This window comes from Convolutriloba macropyga, chromosome 8, assembly GCF_964194025.1.
Source record: "Convolutriloba macropyga chromosome 8, txConMacr16.3, whole genome shotgun sequence".
NCBI lineage: Eukaryota > Metazoa > Xenacoelomorpha > Acoela > Convolutidae > Convolutriloba > Convolutriloba macropyga.
In genome coordinates this window covers 14,412,958-14,429,770 of record NC_134475.1, presented here as the reverse complement: position 1 = coordinate 14,429,770, position 16,813 = coordinate 14,412,958, and the positions used below count along the sequence as shown (strand labels likewise).

The 16,813-nt window shown below is 36.4% G+C and overlaps 1 protein-coding gene across 2 annotated transcripts; it reads right to left on the bottom strand.

Annotated features, from left to right (window-relative positions):
* Nucleotides 1-6,093: 6,093 nt before the first annotated feature.
* LOC142343957 (uncharacterized) lies at nt 6,094-14,586 on the bottom strand. 2 transcript variants are annotated; one of them, XM_075395364.1, is made up of 5 exons: nt 14,521-14,586; nt 11,213-11,730; nt 9,678-9,838; nt 9,073-9,229; nt 6,094-7,241 (listed from the first exon to the last, which is right to left on the bottom strand). In XM_075395364.1, exons 2-5 carry the CDS (start codon nt 11,613-11,615, stop codon nt 6,397-6,399), a joined length of 1,566 nt encoding a protein of 521 aa, XP_075251479.1. In that variant the 5' UTR covers nt 11,616-11,730; nt 14,521-14,586; the 3' UTR covers nt 6,094-6,396. The 2 variants fall into 2 exon arrangements, with proteins under 2 accessions (XP_075251479.1, XP_075251480.1); XM_075395365.1 differs by lacking the exon at nt 14,521-14,586 and adding an exon at nt 12,095-12,183.
* Between the last annotated feature and the right edge of the window lie 2,227 nt (nt 14,587-16,813).

Below are 16,813 nucleotides of genomic sequence, written 5' to 3'. Positions count from 1 at the left end.
AGACCTTGGACAGGGCAAGACAGAGGTTTTGGTGGCCAGATATGAGAAAAGACATCGAACCAAAATGTGAGAACTGCACCCTGTGTCAAGCACGAAGTACCGCTGGAAAGAAAAGAATAGCCACTCTCCAGACAATCAACGTTGGGATCCGATTCAGCAAAGTGGCAGCAGGTATCCTGGGACCTGTTACCCGAGCAAAGACAAGCGGTGCAAAATACATACTCGTATTGACGGACTATTTCACGAAATACGTGGTTTCCGTTCCCTTAGAAAGAACTACGGCCGAAGATGTTGCTAGAGCAATTGTGGAGAACTGGGTTTTGACGTTTGGAGCACCTGATTGCCTTCACACCGACCAAGGATCAAACTTCTGCAGCGAACTACTACTAGAAGTGTGCAAAGTTTTGGAATAGAGAAGACAAGAACATCTCCATATCACCCGAAGGGAGATGTTATGGTAGAACGTCACAACAGAGTTGTTGCGGATGTTATTTCAAAATATTGCGCAAACAGTCCAAGTGGCTGGTATCAAATGATTTCCTATCTCAACTTCGTCTATAATACGAATGTAAACAAAACAACAGGACAGACTTCATTCTCACTTGTGTTTGGACAAGAATGCAAATACGCGATTGACTTGCTACTCCCGAAAGCTCCTGGTCACGAAATTGTCAACTACAAATTCACAAGATGGCTCAACGAGCAATTCAGGGAAGCACATATGAATACCAGAGAGACACTTGGCTACAAGCAAGAAAGACAGTAAGATATGTACCAGAAAAATTTTTTTGGAGAAGAATTGAAGCCGGGAGAGAGACTCTGGTTTTTTGCCCCCACAAAGCGAAATCAAAAAAAAATTTCCTTCCATGGGACGGACCGTACAACATCATTGAGAAAATGCCAAGGTCAATTACAAAATTTCAAAAGATTCGAATGCAAAGAAATGGCAGATCGTCCAGTACAACCAATTAAAGCTACTCAAAGACGATGAGAGACCACCTAGAATGGAAACGAGGTCTTCCCATTACGAAAAATTGCAGAACCAACGGAATGTAGACAACAAAAAGGAAATGACTAACGATGAAAACATCCAAAACTTCACACCAGAATTTTTGTCGAGACCACAAAGGCAGCACAGTCCAAACAAATGGATGGACGAAGACGAAGATTTCTTCTATGACTTATTCGCTGAACGCACGAAAACTACAAAAACTACAAACAGAAATTCAGACCCCCTCTGTGACCCCATCAAAGAGCTCAGTTCCACACCCCTTCCTCAACAACCACACAAGCCCAAAGTGGTGATGAGAGATCTCAATGAAGGAAAATCAACACCGGCTAGCGCGACGAGAGAAATGTGTAATCCAAAAACTTTTGCGGAAGTTCTAGGATCAAAAATAGACGATGGCACCCTCTCCATTCCAAGAGAAAGAAGAGCGTTCAAGTATCCGAAGAGATTAGGAATTGACGACGAATAAAAAAGAAAAGAATAATAAGAACTTTAAATTTTGTAACAAACAAGAGCTCAGCTTACTACTACAGCACCACTTTGATGATTTGATATCATCCACTAAAACGGAGTATGGCAGAGCAGAAAGAAGAAGAAACCAAATCATCGATGAGGTGAAAGACTTTACTAACCAAACAGATCAAATACAGCGTCAAAGACGATCTCCCCTCTTGTTTGCGATGGGAGCAGCAACTGCTATAACCTTGTAGCCATTGTTAGAAAAAGCCCGCTGCAGACTTCTCTCTGTTTTTGGTATTTGTCACAATGCTAAACAGAAGATGGAAAAGTTGGAAGAAAGACTACACAATCGCGAATCACGGACAGTTAAGCTTAGCGACGAGGAAAACGACTCAGTTCACGTTCTAGCAAGCAGCAGCCTGAAGCTACACCAAGATACAAAAAGGGGTGTTAAATTACACGGAAGACAATTTTCGGAGACTGCAATTTAACTTGAACAACCTGCAACAAATAATGGAAAGCTTACAACAAACACAAGTATGCGATCACCGGAGAACGGACGTATTTATGTTTGCTTTCCGAGCCCAGAGTGCAATCAACAACGTCACTTGGACACTGAATGCAATACAGAGCGAGCTACAAATTCAAACGCTGTACATGACAGAAGAAAAGACACAGTTTGCTACCAGTATGGGTGTTCTAGCTAATGGTAACCTACCTGCAGCACTGATACCTTACTTGGAATTACAGAAAACGTTCTCAAAGTTGAAACTTAGTGGAGAACAATTATCAGTTCTTTCAGAAGACTACAGTCTATATTACAGTTTACCACTGGTCAGAAGTGTGTATGTCAACGACAACGGGCTCCTGATCTTTCTGATGATTCCAGTGTACAGTGAAGAGACTATTCACGACGCCTACAAAGCAATCGCACTACCATAACCCATCAAAAACTCTACAACGGCAGCAACGTTGAAACTAGACCGGAAATACTTAATTGTGTCAAGACGAGAAGAAAGTTACCTAGAAAAGAACAGTGAGGAGTATCTGTCATGCCCCGGTACACCACAGTTAAATTTGTGCACAAACCAGTAGCGCTGGTGAGCTCACAGGATCAGTTATGCTTAACAGCTCTACTTTACGACCATGAGGTAGCGGCATTGAAGACCTGTGTACAAGAAGTGACCGAATTGCCAAGTTTGCTAACAGCAGTCTACCTGGGTTACCTTTTATGTGCGGCAGATGACCAGCAATTCCTCTACAACATAACATACCAAGATGGAAAGAAACTTTCCAGTAGGGTGAATGGTTAAAAAAGCTGCTTGGTACACCCCCATGCAACGGTAAATTACTTCATCCAACTAAGGGATTGTTGTTGTTACTTGACCCTGCCGAATGTGTGGAACAAAGTAAATCAATAACCACAATTAGCACTCCAGATATCCTTGACGCAGTTTTTACTATACCAAGTCTTCCTACAAATCTTCCAATGAACGAGAAGCAGACGTTGACGCTACACAGGGTTAGATCAGAACTCCAAGATGTCCCAACGCTGGAAGTAACCGCTCAACTGGTTAAAGAAATGGCTGGCAAAATACAGACACAATAAAAAAAGGACAGCAGCAAAGAAAATCTCTTTCAGCCCTCCTGGCGGAAGACCCTATCAGAATTGGCTGGCCTATTAGCTTTTACTTTATGGATGATGGGACTCTTAATTGCAGCTGCTTGGATAGCAAGGATGTTTTACGTGAATAACAGGAAAAGGAGAGCCATGAACAGTTCGTCAACTGATCCAATTAGAAATGCCGGAAATGGAACTCCTACTGCGGAAAGACTTAATTCAGTGGAAAGTATGCGAATCGAAGACACTCAAGTTGATTGAATTTGTCGGAGCGCAAATTGTTGTGATGGTGCTATTTTATACTCTACTTGCATAGCGTTGTACTATTCAGGAGAATAGTTTAGTACGGATGTGTTGTATATAGGAATAGAAAGTTGAACTTAAGCGTTTTTCGGAAAAGATCCAAATTAATACTGACCTTGAATTATTCCCGACACCAAAGCAAATTCAAGATTTGCAACAGTACCAAGACAATAAGGGCGAAGAAATTTAAATTAATGAAAACGGTGGAATAAGTAAATATTGATCCTGATAAAGATTCTTTTGTAAATCTACCACCAAATTTTCATACACGTAATGACGAATGAGAAACCCATATTAGGGACCTAGGTTATCAAAGCCATGAGTGAACTTCTGAAAACTTTTCCCGAAAATGTATTTTTCACAGAAAGATTCGGGACTTTTGGAAACCAAACATAGATAAGCAGTATATTTACGGCTCAATTTTAGCCAATTTTTGTAACCAAATTCAGTCTGAAATCAATTATATTGTCGTGATAATCGAAATTGCTGAGTAAACTTGATTCGACGGGTGAGTTAACAGACCTTGTCGTGGTATTGAAAATTGTAATAATTGATTGAAATTAATAAATTCAGGTAACTATAGTTTTCGTTAAATTAACTTAGTTAATTTTCCACTACCTGCATTTTCTAGACTTTTTCTTATAACTTAGTAGAAACTAAAACCTGTATCTAGTAAGAATAGAAGTTCCGCTAGTTGGGATTAATAGAAGTCATAAACTAGTTGTTCTACACGAACACGAATTTGCTAATAAGTATCAGTTTCTCCTAAATCGAAAGCGCACAATTGTACAAATTTAGTAACTTCACATCACATTTTTAATGACTTGACAAAATACTTAATTTTAGCTTCAATTAATTGGATTTAAATTAGTTTGGTGACTAGTAAAGTAGTGATCAACCGATCAACAATTAGGTTAAGTTAGGTTAACGAACTGGAGGACAGCACCGAGTCCAGGACAACATCAAGGCGATTGATTTCTGAGAGCATTAATCTGAGAGTATTTATTTCATTTGGTAAAGCATTTCAGAGAAGCTAAAATTTCATATAACATAGAGAGGCATTACAAACATGTTCTAATATCATCATTATTATTGGCAATTGACTACAGTTCTATAGCGCCTGAAAATACTGTCTTTAGGGCTTGAACGGAGGGCCTGGTATAACCCTTTAGTCTAATTAAGAGTAGTAGGTTTGTGAAGTTACTATCCAGTCCAGTAGTTTTCTCTAAAGATAGATTCTAGGAACAATTGTGGAATTGTGAATAGGGTAAAACCTCCACCCCAAAATATTCAGATTCTATAAACTGACAGCATAAATGAACAAGAAATTGCTTGAACTATCGGGAGGACAGGCTGACAGTAGAACGAGAACGGAAGTTGTAGTTCTTATATATTATCATCCCAAAGTTCTCCAAATTACAACTATTGGTGCAACTGTAGTTCTCTGTTTGAAAGAGCAACCCAGAGTTTCAATAAAATCAATTAAAAAAATATGCCAGACTTATATCATTAGCTTTTTCAGATTTTTCAGATGACGAATTTTGCCGAACTTGAATCATTTGAATTAAGTTGAATAATTTCAAACTTAATTTTTGATAAATCAGACATGAACAATTCCAACCTTTGCAAAGCATTTTTATTGACTATTAATGGGGTTAGAAACTTTATGCTCCCTGGCTATTTTTGTTGGTTCAGCTTTGACCGACAATTATGTTTTGTGAAGAGAAATACAAAAATTATTAATGAAAACTCTTAAAAAATTTATTTGTTCATTGAGAGATTTCTGAGAGTTATTGGCTTCTATATATTGTTTTATGTTTTCTGTCCTTTTCATACCACATGCTTTTTGGCTGAAATTTAAATTCATCAGCTCCACAGTTGCGGTCAAACAATTTAACAGAAGTGAAACAACAGGATTGCTCACAAAGTTTTAGTTTGTTCACTTTTGTGCATGAAACCCATCATTGTCAAACGAGAACTACATTCAAACGCTCCACTGGTCCAAGACCTCAACCTGGGGTGGAAACCTTCTGCTTTTCTACCAATAGAAGAATAAATTTGAACTAAACAATGAATTCATCAAAATCATCTCTCCCAATATTTTTACAAAAATAGAGTTTGCTTTTTGCAAGTTATTGTGGACATGAAGGAAGCACAATGGATAATTTAAGGCGAAGATTACAGTTAGGCTGGCAGGCACACACAGACACAGTTAGTAATAAAGTCATTATTATGTAATCAATTAAGCACTGCTAAATGGCAACAGGTAAGGCAGAACAGAACACAACAGAAATTAATTGGAACTGAACCCCACCCCCCTCCCTCAATCAAAACAGTAATTTTACTTTTATTTGTAGAAATAAGGAAACAAGGCAAACAAATGGATTTAAATGTGTAATTCTATCAGGTGGTAAAATATTTGTTAAAATTTTGCTGACTTTTTTTTTATTTATGACAAATACAACCATTTGGTTACAATTTTAATTTAATAGTCCTAAAAGACAATACAAAGTAAGTTGCAGATTTTCAGCTTTAAAAGTTTTAGTGGTGAAATTTTTTTTACCGTATTTACCCACATTCCTACAATTCTAGCAACTCTTAGAGTTGAAACTTAGACCCGGACAATGAAAAAGCGTGCTCTAACTTTTAGGATTAAAATTTATTACTTAACTCATAAGAGGGTAGGGAAACAGGTCCAATGCTTTGCGTTATTAATTAATTATAACATCGAAGAAGAATTGAGCTTCAGTATTTATGAACATTAGAAGTTCATAATGTAAGAAGAGTACCCTAATTTCGCCACGTTTTAAATCTTTTCTACACATATCCATTACTTGTAAAATTGAGTCGAAGCATTTAAGCTTTAAAACCCACTTTCGATCTTAACAATGACCCCTTTTGGGGAATCGAAATTAGGGCAAAGTCTAATGTGCATCTGTTGAAATAAAGGACAAAAAGCACCAATTTTTAACAAAAATTTCTTTCCTACAAACTTTTTGCTATGTTATTGAGTCACACTAATATCAAGCTTTTCCTCGTTTCCATTACCGGGAGGAATAACGCACGATGAAGCGGTCACGTGATCATAGTACTGAGTGGGGAAAATTACTGCTTCCGATTCACTCCGCAATTGGGAATAGCTGTCGCATTGCCCAATATCGTCTCCACCTCGACCCGAAGGAAAAAATCCGTTCAAAGCACCACTGTGGGTCACGCTAGTTACCGGGGAGTTTTCCTGAGGTCGTTGGGAAAAGAATCCGTGTCTAGGGAACAAGTTTGCTGACGTCTCGTCAATTTGGTTCAAACCCCAGCGGGTTTTAGTCTCGTGGGCTTGGTGAAAAGCTTCGTTTATTTGCGGCGACCCGGAAGTTCCAGAAGCAACTAGGTCAGAAAAATCTGGCTTTATTTGTTTCAACTCGTTTGCTATTGCCGGCTGTTCGTCTTGTTTCATGTTCGGAACGTAAAAGTCGTACGGAAATGTCGACGCCGAGACGTGTTCGGTACTGGGCAAAACGCCCAAATGAGTTTGAGTGGGGTTGACCGGGTTCACGGAAATTGTTTGAGGGGGACTGTAGTTGACAGTGGGAGGGGGGCATGGCAAGCTGGCGGCCATTCCCAGGTACATATCAGTGTGAAGTGAGGGTAGATTGTACGATGGATATGTTACATTTAGAGGGTACTTGAGGGCTGAGGTGCTGAGGGTGTTTCCGTTGATACTGCCGTTGCTAGAGGGCAAGTGGTGAACTAAAGGGTGGGGTTGGTTGATCAGCTGGGCTGCCCGGCTCCTTTTCTCGAGGTCTTTGCGCAATGTCACTCTTTGCTTTTTTGATCGCCTGCCTAGTTTGATTGCTGAAAAACATGTTGGTTGAAAAAAAAACCATCAGTCGCATATTTAATTGATAAATTTTGATTAAAATCTGTTTGGAAAAATTTTGACGCCAATTGATTGAATTTTTGAGTTCGGTTTAGAAGTTTAAACTTCTTCATATTGTGTATTCGATGAATTTTGTATAGGAAAAATTTGGGAAATAAATCTACAAATTTTTTTTCGCGGAAAAAGGTATTCATCAGTTGATCCCAAAACAATATCTCGCTATTCCTTGTAAATTTTTTAGTGAGCGGAAGCGAACTTTCAAATTGATCCATATTGAAGCAGATACTGCCTTGATTGAGATAAGCACTGAAGATACTGAAATATTCATTAATTATGTTTCACTTAACAAATAAAACTACACACTAAAAAATTTTCAGGTAAATTTACCTAAACCGTGTTCAGGTAATCGAATGTTCAGGTGAAATTCAGGTGGAAAGACACCTGAAACACACCTGAACTATAGTTCAGGTAAATTTTCACGTGAACAAATTCAGGTGTAGTTACCTGAAAAAAAAATTATTACATTCAGAAATGAAACAGAAACAATTTTCTGCAATTAAAACTAAACAAAATAAAAAAATACAAATTCTAGCTGAGAGAACAACACATTTATCAAGCAATGTCCAGCAGTTTCCCAAAGTTACGGTTAAATTCAGTATAAAAATTTCCCGCTCTTAAGCCCTACTGTTTTTTCTAGCTCAAACAAGCCCTCTCCGACTCAATCAGAGTTTCAGAGCAGAACACCAATAATGAACTATAAAAATAACGGTTTTAAGAAATATTAAACTTTTAAAATCAGAACAAAAGGAAACGCATTTTGAATCGAACCATTTTTTAGTGTATCTAATTAAAAATTTTTGTTGCTGCATAAAAAAGATCAGAGGAACACTGAATTCCACCATCCTAGAAACGGTAATAACAGATTGTCTTCATTAAGCTACCCTTTTTTGAAGTCTGCCAGATTCAGATTTTTATTTGTTTCAACTCGAACTGATTTTTTTTTCTTACCACATACGCACTTCTTCAAAAACTTGTCCATCAAATTTAAGCTCGTTTGTTGTATATAAGTAAATTTTTCCGAACTGAACCTCTCTACAAAAATTAGTGGACACAGTAAAAGATTTTTTAAAACAATGTCGAGCCGTTTGTTAAGTGTCGCAAAGTTGCGGTGCAAATTAGTGATTGACAATTCCAACTTTGTACCCGTTTGATTAGAACTTTTACTACCACTACTTTTAGACACACTTACAACTCTCTGTCTTTAAAATGTGCCACGCACGCTATTCGAAATTGATGGTATATGTTCTTAAACAAAGCTGTACCCTTTGTATTTTAATAATAATATTGCATCCAAAAAATATGCTTCGTTTTATAGCATTGTAATATTTACCCAAAATTAACAATTAAGACAGACGAATTTGTATTCTGACTTTAACGGCTCTTTTCATATTCATTAAGACATCATAAAACCTGGAAGCAAGAATTCCAATACAGGCTTGGTAATGAAATTGATCGTGTGAGTCTGTCTGAAAACGGGTAAAAACGAAAAGCAAGCTAGTTAAGGTCTATCAAGGTTGATTTTTGGGGCCTTTCCCATTATAGTCCCCCGGTTTAGTGGTCAGATAACCTATAGCCCCCACCCCCTCCCCAATGTTGGTAAACATACCATAATGCGGAGGCTATAATTTCTTGGAGGGGGGGGGCTATAATGGGAAAGACCCGATTATTGTTATTGCAAGATCTTGCAAAGACAATTAGGCAGTTGGATTAGGGTATATTTAGTGCTGTAGAGATGTGATGGTCAACCTTCTCTGGACATTCCAGCATTGAGGCACTTCTGGTATCTACATGCTCTGCACGAGTTGCGATTGTTGGTGTTGATGTCACAGTTCCCATTCCGAGAGCAGTGCAGAATGCTACCCTGCAGGGTATCTTTTGAACCCGCGCCAGCCACCCCACCAGTCTGAAAACCAAGAACAATTATTTAGATTTATTCTAGTAATCCCTGCCCTCCCTCCTCTCTCCCTCAGACCAGTTTTTTTTTTAATTTAACACATTAATGTGTAAGAAAAAGCGTGTGATTTGGAGCTTCCCGTAAAAGTTATTTGCCCGCTAAGCGGGGGAGGGGCAGAATGAATCAAATTATGTTGTGTTAAAATTGTACGTGCGCTTTGCTGAAGTAAAACGCGAGCTAGTGGTATAAACCGGTGACGTCATTTTTTGATTAAATGACGCCATGATAACATTGATAGATTTCCATTAATTTCTACGACTAAATGGCGAAAAAACGAAGTCTCCAGAAAATGTAGCCAATTCGCCGTAAACATCCCTAATTTTCACTCAGAAATACAAGAAAAAAAGCATTTCTTTTAGCTTCCGTTTTAGCTCTCAACGCCCCCTTTTTTATTTACCTTTGAGGCCTGGTCCTTGTGGTTCCTCTTGAAAAATCCTTTGCAGCCCTCGCATGTGAGCACCCCAAAGTGGGTTCCGGATGCGAAGTCCCCACACACCCTGCACTGCTCCCCCACCTCTCCCCCGGGTGAAATACCCCCTGGCCACTGCTTGCTCTGAACTAAATGGAAAAGAAACGGAATTGAGACTAAATAATTTGGATTTTTTTTAAAATCTAACTTTATGAAACCTTCGAGAAATTAGTTCATGAAATGGGGGTTTAAAATGGCATACTTAATATTAATTTGGAGCCCGTTCCGTTTTAGAACCCGTTTTATGCGATTGAGTTGAAAACATAGTGAGTGTAAGCAAGTTTGAGCGGGCACAAAAAATTCTAACTACCAAGAAAATGGACCAGTACTGAATGAGAATCATCATCTTTTATCTTACACTACTAGTCTGACGGAATATTACGCCACACATGTCTGAAAACACTGTACTTGGGTATTTCTTATTTCATAACACCTTCTTTTGTTTTTTCTTGCGGTCGTCGTTTAATCTTCCTAGCCCAGTTTTTACGTCTTTGTAGGCTAGAAAGATGTAAAAACTGGGCTAGGAAGATTAAACGACGACCGTAAGAAAAACAAAAGAAGGTGTTATGAAATAAGAAATGAAAAAGAAACCAACATAAAAAGGTTGAAGATGCAAGCAAATACGAATTGTATATGATAAAATGGAAATACTGAACTGGGCTTGAAACTGGGCTCAGCCAAGTTTCAAGCCCAGTCCACTATTTCCATTTTATGATACACAATTCATATTTGCTTGCATCTTTTTACGTTGATTTTTTTTACGTTGATGTCCTGATTGAATGAAATTTCACTATAAAAATTGATTAATTTTCATTTATGGAGTTTAAAAGCTCCTATTGATTGAAAATTGAAGCATCATAGTGTATGACATTAATTGAAAAAAGAGCCTTCACGTTTACCGAAAATGATTGATTTAAAAACTTAAGAACATTATTAAGAAATTGAGATTGAAAAACGCTGATCATGTTTGCTTTTAAAATTACATTAAATCAAAATTTCGGCTATGATATCTAATAACGGCCCCTTTGGAGAAATTGCTGTTCGACCCTAAAAGCCTTAAACAATAAGATTAAATGCAAAAAAGTTCTAGAAAAAGAAACTATTTCTTTGAAATAGTAACCATTTATCGAAAAGAAAGAGGAGGTCCAGTTTGTGAAATCGGCAGAGTTATCATTTTATACGGTTTAAAAATTATCAGAAACGATTATATCTGACAAAAACACTTATATTGGCTTCAACCGTTTTCTCTTTATAAAATACTTGTCAAAAATATCTTTTGTTTTTTAAAACAAAATTCCAACTGGGGTGGTGAACTAAATTTGAGTTGGGATGATAACTAGAGATTTGGAATTGAAGTTATACGGGTAACCTACAGACATTGACGCCCATGATCGCAAAGTCACAATTTTGAAATCAGTTGTTATCATTTCCTCTAATAAACTAGAAAAATCCGTGAAACTTACAGTTTTTCCTGAAGAATTCCAGACCAAAGTCCGGCGTCGAGTATAGTGCCGAGCCCGCTTGTAGGTGATACTGCATATCGTGCCCACCCGAAGCACCCATTACAACCCCGGGTTGTCGGGCCATAATCGGGAACGAGTTCAAGTCGGGATCCATGCTGTCAATCTGTCTGGAAGGTTCTAGAAGATTGCGATATGTCGTAGGGTTCCGATGGTATGTTAGGTTCCAAGAGTCGGGAGGAATCGATGCCAGAAGGTCACGTTCGAGGTTGTGGTTGTTGCTAAGCAATTGGTGAAGAGGTGTTGTTGTTATTAGTGGCAGCTGATGATTACCGCTGCTGATGGCGTTGTTGTTGTTTTTGTTGTTGGTGTTGTTGATATTGTTGTTGTTGTACCAGACTGTCATCACCCGATTCCCACTTTTGGGCTAATCTGACCTCAGCTGTATTTCCTCACAAACAACGACGTTTTTCTTCTTCTTTTTTAATGAAGTCCTCAGTTTCGCATTATGAGGTTGTTTACTACAAAATAAATAACACTTTATTCTCCACTACAATTCTCTAGAACGCTTGTTTAAAAATTCAGTTAAAATTTTGTTGCTGGTCAAGAATCAATACACTTTTTTGTTTTTAATTTGCAATTAATAAATTTTCGCAGAAAAAATTTGGGACTTATCAAAACAATCAGATTCTAAAAATAACTTTAAACTTTGTTTACAAATCTTCTTATCTTGCTAACTGCAAAATTGTTTTGAGAAGTTCCGTCTAAAATTTGTTTATTTATTAGATTTTTTAACGTGAAACATGGCTGTGACAATTAGAAAACAAATAGTTATCGCCAAAACTAACTTAACAGTCTAGCTTGTCAGAGTGTTAGAAAGCTCACCTATTGAAAATAGTCCAAGTGAGTTAATATTGGTTAAGGCTGTTTAATAAAAACAACTAACTTCTCTAAAGATATCAATTCATTTCTTACTTTTTCGTTTCTTATCTCAAATCGTCTCTTTAAGAAAGCTAATCTAATTGTTTAAACATCAAATGCCCTAACACTATCAATGGCTTTTACAAGCTAATATATTTACCCTTTTTCTGGGCCATATTTACCCCAAAACGATCAGCAAATATTAGATTATTCTGTTATTGTCACCCCACACCCATGAACCCGACACCAAACTCCCAGTAAGCACCCCCCCCCCCACCCCCCAGTTATATCTAACGAAACGTTCACTTGTGTATATTCCTTAATCGTGTGTTTAATCAATGTCGGTCGAGCGAATGGGGTCGCGTTGGCCTCTTTTTCAAAAATAGAAGCAGAATCTGAAATCTGTTCACAAGATCACAAAGTTTATTACTACAATGAATGAACTTGATCTTGACGAATTTTATGTGAATGAAATATGGTGGCGATATTCGATGTTCTTAAAATGCATTATGCATTGTCTCGTTTACTGTGAGCGACTGATAGATTTTTGGATATTTCATTTTTGACAATTTCCTAGACTCTTTTTTCCCTTTTTTATGACCCCCCCCCCCCCCCCCCCCCCGGTCATTCTTACATTACCATAAAACCAAAAGTGACAGATTATTATACTTTGCAAAATACTAATTGTATAAATCTAAACAAGCAATGCAGTTAAAACTGCTTCACAAGTCCAACAAAACTTCATTTGATTTTTTTTTTAATTAAGAAGTTCGTGAATAATAAAATTTTGAAGGCAGGAACTGAAAATGTAAAAACAATGATTTTTGATTTTCCACTGTTATTGATTGTTTTTACTTATATCAAAGGAGGCTTTCTTGAGCAGCGTAAATAACAATTTAACCAATGCCATGCGGCTACATAATATTAGTTTAACCCAAAGAACCCAGTGTCATAAAAACGAAAAAAAAAAACGACAAAATTGTTCTTTTTTGTCATGTGTAATAATCTGACCACTAAAAAGCAGTTGAGACTACAGGCAATTTTTATCACACAGTCATCATACTTAACCGCGATATTGATCGGATGCGATAAAGTTACATCATATATTACGTGCTGTTGATGAATGGCCGTGAAAATTACATCATAAGTTACATAAGTTACCCCACTTATGTATAATTGTGCTGACTAATTGTTTTCATTAATGGTGAAAAAATTGGTAGAATATTGGGTATATTTCAAATTATTTGTCATTGGGCATTTTATCCTGGTTCCTTAATATGCAATTTCAGTTTTTCTTTTCAATTTAAAGATTTTTTTCAATTTTTTTCAAAAACTTTTTATCCCAGAATCTCGAATTGTTTATATAACTACTAGAGCAAAACGTCAGCATATCTATACCTAGATCTACTCTTAAGTTTTCATTTTGATAGTAAGCGAGAGTAACTATAGATATGGATTCAAATCTTCAAGATGCTTGCAAGAAAAATGCATTCCTTTGCAAGATTGCTTGCAAGATTCTTGCAAGATTATAAATTCTTGGATCACTAGGGATAGTAGCTATGAATACGTGTAAAAATTTGGGACTTTTTTGTTATTTAAAGTTTAAAGCTTAAAAAAAATATTTGTTTCTTCAGTTCAAGGCCATGACGAATCATGTTTTCATTTTCGAGAAAAAACACGTTGAATAATTTTTAATTGCACTCAAAATGCAAAATTATACCTTTTGCAGCCATCCGAGGTTAATCAGTTTCTCTAATCACGTTTCTGGCCACAGTTTTTTCTCTATGATATTTTTTTTGTTGATATGATACCATAATTGGTTTTAGATTTTTCAGACTTGAAATTATGAAGTTTTCTCCTCTTGACTTACTTCTTAACTTATTTTCAACGGAAACAAATTTTTTAGTATCGTTGTATGTTTTATGATAGCCATAAGGTTTTTTCCATTTAGGTTCTAAGTAAGAAACATTTTTTTTAGTTTGTACGACATTAAATATGATCTTGGTACTAAATATTAGAAGCTGAGGTTCGGAAATCTAGAGAATCAAATTTTCCGTTTCGTTTTGTCCCGAGACAGTAGCAAAAAAACGCACCAGAAAAATGCATGTTTTCTCTTATATCTAAAATGATGTCTTTTTTGCCTGTAATCAGAGTTAAACGGGTCTTTTTGCTTTGATTACGTTTCAATTACCCATTTTCGCAAGATAGGTTGCTTTCATTATCCAAAAGAAAAAATGACCCAAAATTACAAAGGTGTGAAACCCACTAAAACGATTTACCAGATTATAACTATGATTTAAATCAACTTGAAAATTTAGATCAAGAATCCAAAAAAGTTTTAACCAGAACAATGTTATGTTTTATAAAAAATTATAACTAATTTCACTAACCAGTTAGTTATAAGTGAGCTAGCGGAGAGAGAGTGAATGCAAAATGGAGAACTAACTCATCTGAATGTATTACTATCAGCTAGTTATTACTAGTTAATACTAGTTATTAATCCAATGAGCAAGTCCAACAAACTTGGTTTTTCCATTCTTTCTTTCCCCAGAAGTAGGCTAAGCGATCGGTGGACCCAAATTCGACTGGGAAAACGCAGGTGTTGTGAGCGTAGGAAGACGAACAAAATTAGAGGTCAGTCTTAGGGCTAAAATGAAACAATTTAGGAGCAGATAGGAATTGTTGCTGATTTGTACATACATAACTACTAGTTTATGAATTAGTTTAATCTTGATTACAAAAACAACGGGTTTAAATGAGTGATCTAATTTTCTCAGCTAGGAAAACTAATTATAGTTTCATAAGTTAGAAGTTATAATATTTATTACTAATAACCAAATGTTATATAGAACACTTGGGGATTATGACAAGAATTCAGCATAAATGCGGGTCAAATTTCTTGAGGTAATTTCTGAATAAGATTTAGACATTAATTGCAGCTTCAGAGCTATATTTCTGCAAGCTGGATTTTCATTTGTACAAACTTCAGTTATTAAATCGTCAAAAATAATTTTTTACACTGAGGGAGTCTAATAGGCCCTTAAAAGCGTTCAAATCTAGAGTCTTGGAATTGGAATCTTTTTTGGGAACAGCAACCCCCTTTAACTCCCCGGGTTGACACACCATAAAAGAATCTTACTAACCATCCTAAGTGATATATGATTCTTGGCAATCATACTAAACCATATTTGGTCTTTTGCAAACATGCTAAGATGGTTCTTAATCAATGGGTCTTAGTAAACATAAAACGAATACAAAAATATATGAACAAAAAATGTTTTCAAGAACAAAAAAAATGTTTTCAAGTGGGAGCAAGCTAATGCTTGATTTTGCTCTGATAATGTCGTCCTGTAGCTTTGATAATAAGCGGGACTATTCATTAACATCTTCAACATTTGCATATACCACCATAATGATGTAAAAGCATCAATTATGGGGCGGGGTTATGATCTACAGGGGGAAATGAAACAATACACATTTTTAAAATCAATTATTACTGATTAATAGAACCCATCAGTTATCTTAACTACCATTGTAATCTAACCAAAAGTTTTAACCACCTATATTGATTCAACCATGCGTTTGAGGAAATCTGTTCAAGTTCACGATTTCTATGTGCTCTCTTCTTCAATTGTGGAATAGATGAGTTTGTTTTCGTCTCAAAAAATTCAAACCTCAACGCTATATTGTCCATCTATATCGTAAGTGCACGCATGTACCGATTTCAGGTGTTCATTAATGATCAGAAAATTGAAAACGCCAGATGGGGGTCTAAGTGACTTTTTATTGTTGCGACCCTCACTATAGTGGAGAGGGAGGAACTATATACTCAAATGGGTTTTTTTTGTTCAGTCAATTTTGGCCGATCGATATAATAATCGTAGAGAGTTGTGAGTGGTATCATTAGAAAGTCAGTCCAGCGTAGCGTAAAATAAGAAATTAAAACGATTTTTTCATTTTTCGCTTTTTATAGGGAGTTATCGAGGTCTAAAGTTTTGTGAATAATTGCTGTTTTTATTCACATTTTCAGTATTTTGACCTAATTTTTGCCAATTTTGCTTAAAAAATTGTTAAATTGTTAACTGTACAGCATTTTTATTTCATCTTTAAAGATGAAAGAGGGTTGCTGAGTCGTTCGATCTGGAAGTAGACGCCGTAAAACTGCGGCCGAAATGTTCTTATGCTCCTTATGCTCAGAGAGAAGCTAGTTTTAATCCCGCTGGCTTCATGTGTCTTCTCGATCATAATTTTCAAGTTTTTTGCAAATTTAAACTCGATAGTTACAAAAGAGCATTGTTTATTTTTTGACAAACTGAAAATTTTGTTTCAAAGTTGATCTATTTCGCAATCATTTCAACAATTGAAAGTTTTGTTAGACGCGCAGCAATGTCTGGGCTGAACTTGATCTCACCGTGGGTCCTTACGATAAAAAATTTTTTAGGTTTAAATGGGTCGCGACATTTTTTAAAGCATTTCCGCTTTGTAAATGTTTTTATGTAAATTACTGACAAGAATCTCAAATCAGGGCTCAAATATTGACAGATGCTATTTGCAAAAAAGATGTCCAACGAAATCATAATATGGTTTAAGACTTATGCTCATGGTTTTTATGGCTTTGACCACTTGTTTTCGTAAAAATTTCATATACTTCTTGAGTATTGCTTTCATTTGTTATTTTTTTTG